At 42.4% G+C, this 16,481-nt stretch overlaps 1 protein-coding gene across 2 annotated transcripts in view; it reads right to left on the bottom strand.

Annotated features, from left to right (window-relative positions):
• uggt1 (UDP-glucose glycoprotein glucosyltransferase 1) overlaps window positions 1-15,126 on the bottom strand; it is a 142,484-nt gene extending 127,358 nt beyond the window's left edge. For both annotated transcript variants that reach the window (XM_078563597.1, XM_078563599.1), the window contains exons 1-6: window positions 15,072-15,126; window positions 8,415-8,553; window positions 7,083-7,165; window positions 5,559-5,689; window positions 5,353-5,465; window positions 1,405-1,579 (exon numbers count right to left, since the gene is read on the bottom strand). In XM_078563597.1, coding sequence (XP_078419723.1) covers window positions 1,405-1,579; window positions 5,353-5,465; window positions 5,559-5,689; window positions 7,083-7,165; window positions 8,415-8,553; window positions 15,072-15,099 — 669 coding nt within the window. In that variant the 5' untranslated portion in view covers window positions 15,100-15,126. The remainder of the gene's footprint in view (window positions 1-1,404; window positions 1,580-5,352; window positions 5,466-5,558; window positions 5,690-7,082; window positions 7,166-8,414; window positions 8,554-15,071) is intronic.
• Between the last annotated feature and the right edge of the window lie 1,355 nt (window positions 15,127-16,481).

The raw sequence follows: 16,481 nt of genomic DNA, 5'->3' as shown, positions 1-16,481 counted from the left end.
CAGTCCACCATCTAGAAGGCACAGTCTGGAGAAGGAATCCTCTCTACATGCCCGGATGAGCGTGGCTCCAACAACACTTAAGAAGCTCGACACCATCCAGGACAAAGCAATCTGCTTAATTGGCACCCCATACACCACCTTCAATATTCACTCCCTCCACCACCGATGCACAGTGGCAGCAGTGTGTACCATCTACAAGATGCACTGCAGCAAGGCTCCTTTGATAGCATGTTCCAAATCCGTGGCCTCTACCACCTTGAAGAACCAGGGCAGCAGGTGCATGGGAACACCACCACTGCTAGTTCCCCTCCAAGCCAAACACACTTGGAAATATATCACTGTTCCTTCACTGACACGGGATTAAAATCTGGAACTCCCTTCCCAACAGCTCTGTGGGAGTACCCGCGCCAGGTGGACTGCAGAAGTTCAGGGCGGTGGCTCACCACCACCTTCTCAAGGGAAATAAGGATGGACAACAAATGCTGGCCTAGCCAGCAATGCCCACATCCCATGAAAAAGTTTTAAAAAAACTCACTCCTGGAAAATTAAAAGTGAAGTATATCAAGCGCTTTTAGCTTCCTGGTTAGCTGTGCATAAATATTTAAATGTGATTTGCTCCTTATCTGCTTGCTGACATCACTACAGCTGTGAAGCAACAAATTCCCCAGAGTTGTTGCCAGATTTATACTGCTGTTGGGCATCGCAAGGTCTTTCAGGACAGCTTTCTTCCATGCCAGTGGCGACACCCTTGCTTCGTCACTGACTGCAAAATCCAGGTTGATTTTTTAAAAATCTATTTCCTATGACCTCATATATAAAGATGAACATCTTTCTTTCATACTCTATTCCTTAGACCTCCCTCAAAACACCTGCTTTCACACTACAAAGCTGAATGCAAAATTGGAAACTTAACAAATGCTCAACCAATTGATATTTCTTTTAATCCCTATTCTCTCCTCGCACATTGTCTGAAACCTGTAATGTCAATTTGTGTTATTGCGGTTATCTACCAAGTAGAAGAAAGTGAGCTGGAATAAAAAGAATCAGAACAACTTAACAGTAGGCAGTCTCAAAAATCTATGCCAATGGGACTTGAATAAGGTCAGCACCCCTACATCAAAGCGCTCATATAAAAATGGCCACTTCGGCAAGTTATTAGAGAGTAACCTGTGGAATCATCTCCAAAGAAGGATGCAATGCATTAAGTAGAGGCAAGATACAAAATTGACAAGGGAAAAGATGGTTACTGAAAAGTAAAATGCCTTATTTATCAAGTGGAACTTCCCCAATCTTAATACAAGACCACTTGGATAATACTTGAAAGGAATTCCTCAGAAAGCAAACAAGGAATGAATATTAATACTTAGGAACAGGCTTCAGCACTAAGCAGTGTGTTTTACTTACAGCAACATAATGCCGGAGTACATAGTTGATTCTTCCGGCATCAGATTTGGAACGAAGAAGCTTGTGGAATCTGGAAAACTCTTTGGTACCGATCTCACCATACAGAATCACCACCGGAAGTTCAGTTCGTAAGGATGCCTCAATGTGATCGCCTTTAAACAAATAAGGCTTGGGTCTGACAAGAAGATAGAAATCAAAATTAAAAATAGCCATCAAGTTTCAAATAAAATTACGTTGAATAGTTCTCCTAAAAGGCATTTATCAATTGGTAAACCTTACTTCATATTTCAATAGGAGTGTTTCCATCTTGGAAACTATGGGGCAGAATTTTGCCCTTGGCGGGGGTGGTCGGGAAGCCACCCGTGAGCTGCACCGGACCACGATTTCATGCTGGCGGGCCAATTAAGGCCCGCCCAGCATGAAACGCGAACGGGAGCGCTGCCTGTGTGAGGGGATGTGGGTGGGGGGGGGTGGGGTGTAAACTTCGCGCATGCACATGAGTGAGCGCTTCATAATCTCCCTGAAGCACAGAGCTGTCTCAGGGAGATAAAGAGATATGAAAAAATAAATAAATATGTAATCAAACATGTCCCCTCATGTGACTCTAGCAGAGATTGGCCTTAACTCAACTAAGACAAGGGTCAGGGCATGGGACCACCCTGCTCGAAATAACTCAATGTCATGAAATGGTACACCTGCCAATAAAACTAACTGGGACAAATAGACATATTAAGCTGTAATGAAGTCCAATCAGATGAAAAGATGAGTTCGAAATTTAGCTACAAATTAACATTTAAGTAAATATCTGATTGAAAATTTTCATATTTATCATAAAATATCTCCTAAGACAATATTTAATTCTTATAGTTTTATTTATATAATTTCACACTTGCCAAGGACCAACTAGTCATGCTTTCTTAGCTAACACTACAGATATACAAGCATAGTTATTTGGTAGTACAGAACTTGAGTATCACTAGTTGATCTTATGTGCCATAAAAAGTAACAGTACTGCCAAAGACCCAGGATCAGATTTAGGACTCAGATGTATCTTGTTTTTGCTCTGAAAGTGGAAAGCTTGGGCATGTAACTACTTGTTGAACTTCTGCAAGGAAGTGGGAAAAGCTGAGGCTGAGTCGAGATGGAGCCAAGGGTAGGGTTAAGCTGGGTGGGAGGTCGTGGTGAGGAGGCTGTAGCCTGGACCAGGGCTATAAGAAACTGGGGATCCTGGGCCAGAGATGGCAGGAGGCCAGGGTATGCAGCTGAAGTTCAAAAGCAACAGAGAGCTTGGAATTTGGCTGCTTGGCGATAGTTGAAACAGAAGTGGAGCACTAGAATGCGGATTGTTCCTTGGTAATCTTATGAATGATAATGCATTAACAAACATAAGTTAACATGAGCCAAATAGTACTGTGGGACACCAAGGACAACCATGGATTTAAAAATATATATTTCTGCAGATATGAACCAAATAGTTATAATCAGCTGCAAATCACAATATAAACACCATTAGATCATTAGAAAACACCAACATAAACACCATTAGATGAGGTGAGAGTGACTGGCCTTGACATCAAGGCAGCATTTGACCAAGTGTGGGGTCAAGGAGCCCAAGCAAAACTGCAGTCAATGGGAATCAAAGGGAAAACATTCCCCTGGTTGGAGTCATCCTAGCACAAAGAAAGATGGTTGTGGCTGTTTGAGGTCAGTCATCTCAGCTTCAGGACATCACTGCAAGAGTTCCTCAGGGTAGTGTTCTAGGCCCAACTACCTTCAGCTGCTTCATCAATGGTGCTTCCTTCATCATGTCAGAGGTGGGAATGTTCACTGAAGACTGCACAATGTTCAGCACCTTTCGCAACTCCTCAGATACTGAAACAGTCCATGTCCAAATGCAGCAAGACCTGGACAATATCCAGGTTTGGACTGACAAGTGGCAAGTAAGATTCAAGCCACACAAGTGCAAAGACCATTTCCAACAAGAGAAAATCTAACCATCATCCTTGACATTCAATGACATTACCGTTGCTGAATCCTCCACTCTCAACATCCTGAGGGTCACCATTGACCAGAAATTGAACTGGACGAGCCAGGCTAGGAATCTTGCAACAAGTAACTCACCTCCTAACTCCCCAAAGCGTTTCCACTATCTACAAGGCAGAGGTCAGGAGTGTGATGGAATACTCTCCACTTGCCTGTATGATTGCAGCTCCAACAACACTCAAGAAGCTTGACACCATCTAAGGCAAAGCAGGCCACTTGATTGGCACCCCGGCCACAAACATTCATTCACTCCACCATTGACGAACAGTGGCAGCAGTGTGTACCATCTACAAGTTGCACTGTAGGAACTCACCAAGCCTCCTTAGACAGCACCTTCCAAACCCACAACCACTACCATTTAGAAGGACGAGGGCAGCAGACACATGGGAACAGCACCACCTGGAAGTTCCCCTCCAAGCCACGCACCATCCTGACTTGGAAATATATCGCCGTTCCTTCGCTGGGTCAAAATCCTGGAACTCCCCCCCCTAACAGCACTGTGTGTGTACCATACCACATGGACTGCAGCAGTTCAAGGCAGTAGCTCACCACCACCTTCTCAAGGGCAATTAGGGATGGGCAGTAAATGTTGGCCTAGCCAGCGACACCCACATCCCACAAATGAATAAAAAATCAACAAACATTAAATATTGTGACATCCCTATCACCTTAAATAAACAGTCGCCATGAATGTGGCTGCAGCTTAGAAAGGAATTTTTAAAACACTTAAAATAGTTATCAGTGTTTACTCTCCACCTGTTTTCAAAGTCAGACAGGAGCTTTGGGACAGGTCTTGATGGATGTCAGCAAATGTGGGCTATTCAGAATGGGGGTGGGCTTCAGGGAAGTTCCAAACCCAGATGGAAAGCAAAACTAAGAAGAATGCGAAAAATTTCCAAGTGGGCAGATCAATTGGGGAGGGAATGAGGAAGTACTACAGTGGCTAGAATTTAGTGGAATATCCTCACAATTAGGTTTCATCATGCTGACTCAGATAAAGTCAATTAATCAAATTAATTATTTGGTTTATGCTGGGCACATGAAACCACAGACCCATCAGAAACATTAGAGGCTCAACAATGTTACAGTCACAACATTAGTCACAGATATAAGATAACAAGAAAGTTTTGGGAAGCACAAGGGTAAAAACCTCTTCCTGATTAACCACTTCCCTGGAATTCATGAAGTAAAACTCATTCATATTCCTTAATTTAAAAACTAATCCAATGGTTACATTTCATCAAGAAGTTACGTTTGACAATTCTGCCAATTTACCATACTCCACTTTGCAACATGGCACATCAGCAATACAGTTCTGCGCTAAAAGTTAAGCAGATCAACTTTAGCTTTAGATGCAAAGCATAATCAGCCAAAGCATAATCCAAATTTTAGGGTTCTTCAACTGGTTCAACCTTTCAGCAGCTGAAGCTCACATAAGTCTAAACACGAAGCACACTGGTCATCATAATAGAGGGGAAGCCTTTGGTGCAAATTGCCAGATAAACACAAGTCCCCATTTGCTACAATAATACTCTAAGCACAGAGGTGAAGAGGGTGCAATAGAAAAATGAATTTAACAGAGAAAGTTTAATGAGAGTGGGGTGTGCAATGAGTCCCAATCTTGACGTGGCTTGGCCATTAGTCGATAATTAGGAATACAGATTATAGGAGCAGCAGTAATTGAGATTTATCCATCTGAAGCCCAAGTTCCACAACCAGACAAGAACATTATTACAATTGTAAACCCAATGAGTTCAAGCCCTACACAGTACCCAATCCTCAAGCCCATGTATGACTAAATTGCCAATTTTCAAGCTAATAATACTTTGAATTTCACTTCATTTTAAAATTTCAGAAATGATTCCCAACTTATACTGCTGATACTCGCAGTGTATTTTTCTTTACCTCTCCAGAGCACCCTGAAGAAGCACCTCCAACCTGTCAGGAACGCAGCTTTTCTCCCCATGCACATTTATGAAAGCAGAACAGTCTTCTGGAGGGGGGTCCTCTGCTGCAACCTATTAAAAGAATTAGTATCATTCATATCAAAAATAAAAACCAGCTTCCACTGGGGTTGAACTCTAAAATACATGCGCACACACTCAACTCACCTGCTGAAACGTTTGAACAGTAGCAGAGTAAGCCCGCAGAGACAAGGCAAACTTCAGCAGGTTGGCCTGTACAGGGGTCAGAAACTCACCAGCTTTCTGCAGTATATAGTGGTAATATGAAATGTTGGTTTCTGTCATGTAAAACAAAACAATTACAATTTTGCTTCCTTAAGTTTCCCCATACCCATGTAAATTTTCTCCCCTTCTTTTCCTGACGGTTTTTATTCATTGTTGGGTAAATTTCATAGATGTTGGTCACCCTATTGACAAGAAGGCCACTGTTGATGTGGCAACCTAGTCAGTGAAGGTCAAAATGCTATTTGACCATTGAGGATAGACCAACCTGCCACTGCCTTCAACCAAAGTCCACGTGCGCGTTCCCAATAGGAGTTGCTAAAGAGCAATCATAAATGGAAATCTTGGTTCATTTTTGCCCTGTCTAACCTAATGCCACAAAACCCCACTGTATTAGCCTTATCGCTGTGTCAGTGAATTAACACAAACTGGCAGTCAAGTCTGGGATGTGCTGCTCTTGGGGTTAACATGCTGAGACATAAGAGGAGCTACTAGTTTATCTTGAAATGATTAATATGCCCAAAAATATATTAACATTACTTTTACATTAGCCTGAACATTCCTCCCTTGTATCCTGTTGGTAAGGATATTCTGTGCCAATGAACTATTTTTGTTTGCTACGGGAATTATAGGCAAATTATTTGAAACCCACGAGCTGCACATACAAGAAGAGGACCAAATAAAAGATTGGGTGCCTTCTGAAGGAGGCAAATACTTGAAATCCTATTTCAACTATTATCTCTACACCAGTTGGGACTTTAAAGTAAGCATCAGCCACTCAGGTGAAATACTTTCATTCTGTGATACTGACCTTTATCATTGTTTTAAGAATTTGATTGCATATGGGTTATGCAATGATTCTGTCTATGCATACAGCGGCCCATCCCACATTATCAGATCAGTGTCATTACTCCTAAATGTTTCATCAAGGAATTTCCTGTTCCATTTTGTGTCAGACTCTCGTTCCCTGGGTGTGCACCAGGCACTGGCAATGCTACTCCCAATCCATCACCACACTCACTGCAAAGTGTTCTAATTATTTTTCCAGCAATTTGTGGTGTGAATTCACCATTCGAGGATCAGGGAGCACAACAGGCTAACTTATGATGTTTGCCACCAAAATTGTCATTGCAGAGAATTCTGGTGCCATTTTGAAGAAATATAAGTTTTGTCATCTACCCCATCCCAGTCTCACCTCACAATTTGAACAAGTACCACAAATTGTTGCGGGAGCTTTATATGCCCATAATGTCTGACAAAAATAAAAGTTATGGAGGAGATAAGCGTGGAACAGCAGATAAATGTACCATCAAAATCTTAACGAGGACAGTGTGTTTCTCCACCACCTCCAACCAAATGTTGGTTTATAGTATTATATGTGAAGGTATAAATGAATGAGAAATGTGATAATCCTGCTTCATATTATCACTGCAATTAAGTCATCGGTACCTTCATGATCCTCCAGATGAATCTCTTGAGTGGCATCCACAAAATCCCAGAACTTAGCTTTGCTTTCTTCAGCCAAAAATTCACTGCAATAAGGAAAAGTAAAGATATCTTCCAATTTACTTCCTACAATAAAGTATCAAGTCACTATTTCAGTTAACAGAAAGCAAAAGTTATTAGAATTGACCCTGTTACGTGTTTATCCAACAAGTGTTTCGATCAGTTATTCAGCAATCACATTACACTGCAAGTTACAGCAACGTGCTAAGGCTGGAAATACCCACTGGTGCCTATTCCACTCCACTTTCTTGCACTGACTTTAAACTGCAATTGAGATGCTGCATTAAAATCACAACAATCCACTATTATTGACCTGTTTAGATGGAAGATTCTGCACTTAATGACTTTATCCACTGACTTTAGATTGCAATTGAAATGCTGCATTAAAATCGCAACAATCCACTATTATTGACCTGTTTAGATGGAAGATTCTGCACTTAATGACTTTATCCATAAAGGTACCAACGAAGTGATCATTAATTTACAATAGGTACTTTAGGCATGGAATACAAAATGCTGCACAGAACTCCCAGAGTGGAGGAAAGGAAAAAGCAGCTTATTGTCTAGTCTTGTGAAAGAAAACACAAGGTGTGGAGGCCAGGGTAGCCCTTCAGACATATGTCGCTTCCCAGGGGGCACACAGTGTTATGGACCACTAGCTGCATGGCTGACACAGCTTTCTTCAATGATATTAATGAGGAACACCACATGGGCCGCATAGGTAATGGGGACCCACTGCACTACCTGCCTCCAAGGTTCAATACAGGTGAAGTGGCACGATGCAAATGAGATATCCCTAAGGTGTCCAAACCTTTTTTATTTTAGTACCTTAATATAGCGAGTTTTGGTGTTCAGAATTCAAGACAAGTGTAACCCTGTCTCAATAACTCAGTGAAGAAAATTATATTGAGAATAATCAGGCCAGTAGTACTAGTTTCATGAAAAAAATGTTTGCCTCACAGCACACTGACCAAAACTTGACAAAGACACACATTGCTAAAGTCCTCTTCCCCTTCCTTCCTTTCAACATGTGAAACTGAATTCAAATAATTTGTGGGCAATCATCAGAAAATGATTGTGAAACTGACAGATCACCCCTGTAATTCTTTGTAAAAACATTGTTCTCCTGTATCAGGACCAACTATCAACTGATCATGTACCATATGGTATTCTCATTCTGCCTACCAAAACGCCCTCTGTTTGGGTTAAAAGAAATTAACCAAATAAAATGGAAACTCAGTCAGTGATAGATGATTGGAAGACCAGTACGATTACCTTGCTTCCAATAACAATGGTGTAGATGGCCACTTGGTGCTAAGTGTTGTCGTCACTGCTTTTGAGTCTGCATTCACAATCGAGAAGGAGAGATACACCAGGGCTACTGTTGCAAGAATCCCAGTGTTGTCATTCTTAGCTGTAAGAAGTACAACTGATTAAAAGTTACCAATAACAATCCTGTAAAAACAAACCTGTTATTATTCAATCTCAGCAAATACAATGATTTGCAAACAGAATTTAATAATCCACAACACAAAAATGTTGAGGTTACAAAGTTCGCAAGCTCAAGCAGCAAAGTACTCACAACATGAACTGATACAATTCTGAGTACTATTTGCATTGCATCTAAGCAGCTCATCAATGGCAAAGTATCTTGAATGACACATTCGGCAGATGGCTTGACAGTATGACAGAGCAAACTAGGATCACATCAAACAGGACACTGTTGGCTGGCATCCTGTCAGCTAAACTTTCTTTAAAAAATCTGTTTGCACCAGAATTAGTAACAGGAAAATGGCCTGGGTATGGCACAGTTTATTGAGGGTTGCTTCCTGTCAAGACCCCAGAACTGTGGACCACTAACTGACTTGAGATATTGCAGACTGTGCATTTCAAGAGCATAATTTGCAGAGCTAAGATAGGTTTGGGCTTGAATAATCAACTGTGAAAACTGATTAAAACTAAACCTAATGAATAGAATCAAGGAACTGGATTTAAAATATTTAGAAAAACTTCAACAATAACACGAATCAAATTAAATCTAATCAGAGTGTGCTTTGGGGTATGGCCAGTCCTGAGAAAATTATGCACAACATTAAATCAATAATCTCATGAAGCATCCACAAATGATAGGTCCCTAATGTTGCTAGTCAAAGGCATGATTAGACAAGAGGACCACTCTCAGACAGGATGCCAAATGGTTGAGTCTTGGTTGACTTCAGTATTGAAAGGCGACAGCTGTTAGTAACAACAAGGTCTTCCCTTTCAGTTAGAGACACCTTACTCCATTTTCACAGAAAATTACCACAAGGGTGTGCAATAAATGATTGAGAATGATTAAATTTGGTTTTCCACTGAGCGTGGTAACCCCATCTTACACAATGACTCACATTTGAGGAATCTCGAGTATTTATTTGAAATTGGTTTGAAACCCAACAACATTCTAATCTATGCCACTTTGTGCCATTTATTATCCAATTGTATCTGGTTCACTAGTGAATCCCCCAGTAATACCTATTTCATGCAGATGCTTTGGTGACTGCACCTAGGTGCAGTCTAAGGGGAACACCCCAGGCTTCTCCAATCTATCCATGTAACTCAAGTCTCACCTCATGAACCATTCTCGTGAACCTTTTCTGTACCGTCTCCAATGCTCTTATATCCATCCTACAGTGAGGTGGTCAGAATTGGAGACAATATTCCAATTGAGGCCAAACCAACCTCAAGTTCACCACGGCTTCCTTGCTTTTGTACTCTATGCCTCCATTTATAGGATCCGCATATTTTATTAGCAGCTTTCTCAACCTGCCCTGCCACTTTCAACAATTTGTGCACATATACACCCAAGTCTCTCTGCCCTTGCACCCTCTTTAAAATTGTATCCTTCATTTTAGATTGTCTTTTCTCATTCTTCCTACCAAATCTTTTCTGCATTAAATCTCATCAGTCATGTGTTTGCCTATTCCACCAGCCTGTGTCTTCTTCAAGTATATTCATTATCCTCCTCACAATTCACAATATTTCCAAATTATGCATCATTCACAAATCTTGAAACTGTGCCTTGAACACCCAAGTCCAGGTTGTTAATATAGAGCAAGAAAAGCAGTGGTCTTAATACCAGGGAAAACCACAAATGCCATCCTCCAGTCCAAAAAGCAACCATTCACTATTACTGTCTCCTGTCACTCAGTTAAGTGCTGCCACTGTCTTTATTATGTGGCACTGTATCAAACACCTTTTGAAGATCCATGTACATGACACTAACCACATTACCCTGATCAACCCTCTCTGTTACCTCATTGAAAAAAAACATTCATGTTAATTAAACACTGTTTGTCTTTAACAAATCTGTGATGGCCTTCCTTAATTAATCCACCCTTGTCCAAGTGACAGTTAATTTTGACCCGGATTATCGTTTCTGAAAGCTCTCCTACCACCGAGGTTAAACTGCTCTGTAGTTCCTGGGTTTATCCTTACATTCTTTTTTGAACAAGGGTATAACATTTGCAATTCTCCAGTCCCCTAGCACCATCCCTATGTCTAAGGTGTTTGGAAGATTATGGCCAGTGCCTCCACAATTTCTACCCTTACATTTCTCAGTATGCTCAGATGTATCGCATCCGACCATGCTGCCTTATCAACTACAGCCAGCCTTTCTAATACTGCCTCTATCAATTTTTAGCCCATCCAGTCTTGCACCGATCTCCTTTTTCACTATGACATTGGCAGCATCTTCTTCCCTGGTAAAGACAATGCAAAGTACTCATTTAGGTCCTCAGGCAAAGGTATGCCCTCTGCCTCCATGTGCAAATCCCTTTTAGGTCCCTAATCAGCCCTACTACTCCTTTTACCAGCCCTTTACTATTTATATGCCAATAGCGGGCTTTTGGATTCCCTTTTATGTTGCCTGCCAATCTTGTTTCATACTCTCTTTCCTTCTCTTGCTTTTTCACTTCCCCACTGAACTTTCTCGACTCAGCCTGGTTCTCACTTATATTATCGATCTGATAGCCATCATACACACCCTTTTTCTGCTTTATCTTTACTCTCCATCTATGTTGTCATCCAGTGAGCTCTGGTTTTGTTTGTCCTACCTTTTTTTTCTTTGTGGGAATATATCTCCTCTTTAAAGGCACCCCTTTGTTCAATTCCAGTTTTGCCTGCCAATCTTTGATCCCAATTTACTTGGGCAAGGTCCGTTCTCACCCATTTAAAATTGGCCCTCACCCTAATCAATTAGTTTTACTCTGGGTTGCTCCTTGTTCTATGTTACTAAACTAGATTTTTAAAACCCAAAGTTTGATTAGGATATCAGCAAGCAAGGTATTTGCAACTTCACTCTGACCATGGAGTGAAATATGGACCTAACTGCTGTAGACAAATAAGACTATTTGCTGGTAACAGTGAACAACAAATTCAAGACATGCCAACAACAGACTGATTTACTCAAGAAGAGAATTTATCGGAATAGTTTTAGGGATGAGGGATGTCAGTTATGTAGATAGGTTGGAGAAGCTCGGGTTGCTCATGGAAGGTTGAAAGATTTGATGGGGGTGTTCAAAATCGTGAGGGGTCTAGATGGAATAGATGGGGAAAAGCTTTTCCTGTTGGTTGAAGAGTCAAGAACCAGTTGTTAACTGATTTAAAAGTAAGTGGCAAAAGAAAGAAAAGTAACTTGAGAAAAAACTTTTTTACGCTGCGAGTGGTTATTATCAGGAATGCACTGCCTGAAAGGGTGGAGGTAGATTCTATCATGGTTTTCAAAAGGGAACTGGATAAGCACCTGAAGGAAAAATATTGTAGGGCTGCAGAGAAAGGAAGGGGAGGGGGACTAGCTGAGTTGCTCTTGCAGAGAGAGCCTGCACAGGTTTGAAGGGCCAAATGAACAGCTTCTATGCTGTAACCATTCTAGGACTCTATTTGATAATAACTACTCTGCAATTTGTTTTTCCAACAACAAATTCAAGTACATATTGTGACGTGATAATCCCATTTGTTTATGTATTTGGGGAATTTCTAGTGTGGAAATAGTAAATTAAGACCTTTTCACTTCTACTATTCAGTGTCAGTATCAAGCATTCCCATGATCAAATACAACACAATACCAATACAAAGTAAGGTTCCTTCTGTTCTAGCAACCTGCTGTTTCAGTCCAACTAACAAAGAAAAATGTAATTTTATTAATCAATCCTGATTTTGATCCCAGGATTGAAAGGGCACAATGGGATCCCTGACCAACCAACATCCCAAGTCATTTTAGTTTATCTACATTTGTAGCACATAAAAAAAAGTGATGGATTTACATTTTTGAGGGCCAAATGCGTGGCTGACGAGTCTCTCCAAGTACTTGTTCACATGCAGCTTAAGTTTCTTTGAATCACTTTTGGTGCTTCTGCTTATAAAAACTAAACTGCTCATTTATCTTTGGTCAGCTTGGTGTTTGACCTGCATAGAAATCCATTCCATGTTTCAGTGTACGCTTCACAGAAGCATGTAGAACTTTTGTTTTCCCAATGTAAAAGAGTGCACACTCTCTTCCTTTAGGGGCACATCCCAGTGAATTCAAGCTCAGAGAGCTTGTGTACAAGGTTGGCAGAGCCAAAGCAGAGGGAGCCCATGTTTTATGGTGCACTGTTGGGGATGAACACACTGAAGTGACTCAATCTGCCAGAAGAGCATCCAGCTGCCTCTACCCAGCTAGGATGGCCCTCCCATTAGATGACAAAGTGTTGCCTTGGTTCCAAACAACTCACTTTTCTTTCCCTCCCAACAAGGTAAGACTCACTACTATATAACTGAGAATCGCACAAAACAGAAATGCTGTTTCAGGAATCCTTCACAATTAGTTTAATAAACAGTCAATTCAACATGAAGTATGCCAGTGCACTGGCACCATCTTCATGGACATCGCATAGACATACATCACACCTCATAAAATAGTGGTAGTACCTGCTGACTGCACAACGATTGGATTGTGGAGAGGCAACAAATATGAGCATGTGGTCACATACCTGGGCCTCAAGGAAATGCCTTGCAGCAACTGGTCTCTAAATATCTTCATCAACCATACCACAGATCTAAATTCAGCATATATGATTATCAATATGTGTATTCGTTTTCTTAATACAACCTGTTCTGTAACTATGTTGCAATGGCTTTGGTCCATAATTTGCTGCAGCATGGCATCTGCTGTTAGTGAGACTTGGTCTTTTTAAGACCTGCCTTTGGGCATTTAGGTTTTGATTTTTTTTTTGCATGGCAAGTTGCTGAAAGTACAAGTTGATATTGATGCAGTAAATGAAGCTGGGCATCCAGTGAAGAGAAATATGTATCTCAACCAATCATATTAAAAGATTGAGAAATTAACAGTGCAAGTACTGAGGTGGAAGTGTGAATTATAGTAGGTGAGTTCAATATAAAATCAAATACAGAAAGAGAAAGGAAAGAAAAAGAAAATCATATTGAAAGGGAAAATTGGGTTGAGAAACAGAAACTAAAAATAAAATTTCCACAATTAATACCTGAAGCAGGAAAAGATCGAGATGTATTCTTCATGAAAAGAAGATAATTTCCACACTTGTAAATGTTCATTTTCAGTGCCAGGGATTAGCAGCAATTAACACTTATCACATCATTAAAAGGGTACTTTCACTTGCAACAAGGCCTACATTCAGTGGTGTGTTTAGCTAGTAGCTACTGTAAATGCATCAACTGCTCATCATTCGGTGAATTTCAAGGGTGAGAGACAGCAAGATGCTGTTTTCATGAAGCTAACGCAGAACAGCACTACTTGGACAGCAATTTTTCAATACGTGCATCTCGCTATAAATCTGTCCTTCGCTTGAAGTTGCTATAGCATCTATGCATGAACAACAGAAGGCACCATTAACCTCAACATTATTTTGACTTCTGGCCCTGCGTGATTTGGTACCAGTGTGAAAATTGCATGGTGTTCAAGCACCAGTTGCACAGTGCTCCGGGTGCCGATGCCACAGTAGTTGCACAGTGCTCCGGTTGCCCGTGCCACAGTAGTTGCACAGTGCTCCGGTTGCCCATGCCACAGTAGTTACACAGTGCTCCGGGTGCACGTGCCACAGTAGTTACACAGTGCTCCGGGTGCACGTGCCACAGTAGTTGCAGTGTGCTCCGGTTGCCCGTGCCACAGTAGTTACACAGTGCTCCAGGTGCCCGTGCCACAGTAGTTGCAGTGTGCTCCGGGTGCCCGTGCCACAGTAGTTGCAGTGTGCTCCGGTTGCCCGTGCCACAGTAGTTACACAGTGCTCCGGGTGCCCGTGCCACAGTAGTTGCAGTGTGCTCCGGGTGCCCGTGCCACAGTAGTTGCAGTGTGCTCCGGTTGCCCGTGCCACAGTAGTTACACAGTGCTCCGGGTGCCCACGCCACAGTAGTTGCAGTGTGCTCCGGTTGCCCGTGCCAGTGACACAGTATTCCGAGGTGCCAGGTTCTACGGGCGCCAGTCCCGGGCTGACATTTGGAGCGCGAGCACTCAGCTTCACTCCTCCAATCAGAATCCGCCGCGCGACCGAATCTGGAATATCCCCGGCGCGAGACCTGCCCTGCCTCGTGCCGATTGGTCAAAACCCAGCAGCACAAAGGCCAGCTCCTCCCGGATTGGATGGCCACGCTGTCAATTACTGCCCCAGCGTTCGGTTCATCCTTCCCCCCCCACCTCCTCTCCCTCCATCTCGATAACAAGGGGGCAAATTCGACAACAGCGGGAGCGGCCATCCGTTTAACGGTCGACAACCGACGGTTAACACAACTCAGGAAATGACAGCGGAACACACGAACAGCGCAACCTCCACACAGGCAACCTCCCTTCCCTTCACAACCTAGCGACGGAGAATTAACCACCGCTCTCTCCCCCACCGGCGAGCAGTCGGACTCGGATTCCATCTCTCGGCCCCTTTTACCCACCGGAGCCGGCGAGCCAGAGCGCTGCCATCTTAGATCTCCACAGCAACCCAGTGAGGACCCCGAGGGGTGGCCTAACCGAGCCCGGAATAAATAGGAACGATTACCTTTTTTGTTAAAAGAAGTACGCAGCCGTTCATAGCCTCTTCCTGCAATTCATTACAAATTATATCTTAAAACAAAAAGAAGATTAAAAGACCTTCGAATTTCAGGCAATTTAGGCGGCCAACTATCATTTTGAAGGACCCCCCCTCCTGGGCTCTGGCTCAGTGTGGTTCCCCCTGCTGGCCTTTGGGCGGTACTGCACCGTGGGGGTGGTGGGGGCGTTTGGTGTTGCTGAGCCTCAGCCAGAACCCAAACTCTGTTCCCACTATCCATGTTTCAGCAATTGATAGTAAGAGGTTTCAGGAAAGGGTACATTCAAAAGCAGTAAGAAACAAGTGGCAAAGCTGCAGAGCAGAGTAGCAATATGCGTAAATATAAGCAGAGTGTGACAGGGTAACAAAGCTCGTGCACTGTGGCCCAGTGTGAAGCATTCACAACAAAATGGATCAAATTAACAGCACAGATTGAAATAAATATGGTTAATCTAAGAGCCATTATGGAGATGTGGTTGCAGAGTGACCAAGTTTGGCAACTAATTATTTTAGGATAGTTATCTTTTCGGAGAGAGGATCTAAATACAAAAGGCGTACGGTAACCTTGATAATAAGTCAGGATGATACAGACAGTAGAGAGAAAAGAGCTGAGCTCAGAAAAATCAAGATATCAAAACAGCTCCGATAGAACTAAGAAAAACAAGGGCCAGAAAACATTGTTGGGAGTAGTTCCAAGGCACCCTAGTGTCGGGCAGAATATAAATCAGCAAATTAGAAGCGCATGTACATAGGAATATAAGACGTAGGAGTAGGCCACTTGCCATTCAAGCCTGCTCTACCATTTGATAAGATCGTGGCTGATCTGGTTGTGGTCTCGACACCACTTTCCTGTCTACAGCCCCCACCACCGCCCCCCCCCCCCCCCCACCCACCACAGATGTAGCAAGGATGATACATAGAAAATAGGAGCAGGAGTAGGTCATTCGGCTCTTCGAGCCTGCTGCACCATTCAATATGATCATGACTGATCCTCTATTTCAGTGCCATGCTTCCGCACTCTCCCCATCCATACCTCTTGACACCTTTAGAGTCCAGAAATCTATCTATTTTCTTCTTAAATATATTCAATGACTTAGCCTCCACAGCCTTCTGTGGTAGAGAATTCCATAGGTTCACCACCCTCTAAGTGAAGAAGTTTCTCCTTATCTCAATCCAAAATGGCCTAGCCTGCATCCTGAGATTGTGACCCTTGTTCTAGACCCCCCCCAGCAGAGGAAACATCATCCCTGCATCCAGTCTGTCCATCCCTGTCAGA

The sequence above is a fragment of the Cetorhinus maximus genome, chromosome 19 (assembly GCF_964194155.1).
Source record: "Cetorhinus maximus chromosome 19, sCetMax3.hap1.1, whole genome shotgun sequence".
NCBI classification, from domain to species: domain Eukaryota; kingdom Metazoa; phylum Chordata; class Chondrichthyes; order Lamniformes; family Cetorhinidae; genus Cetorhinus; species Cetorhinus maximus.
Note: the sequence above shows the minus strand (reverse complement) of the source record. Positions and strands in the feature narration are given on the sequence as shown.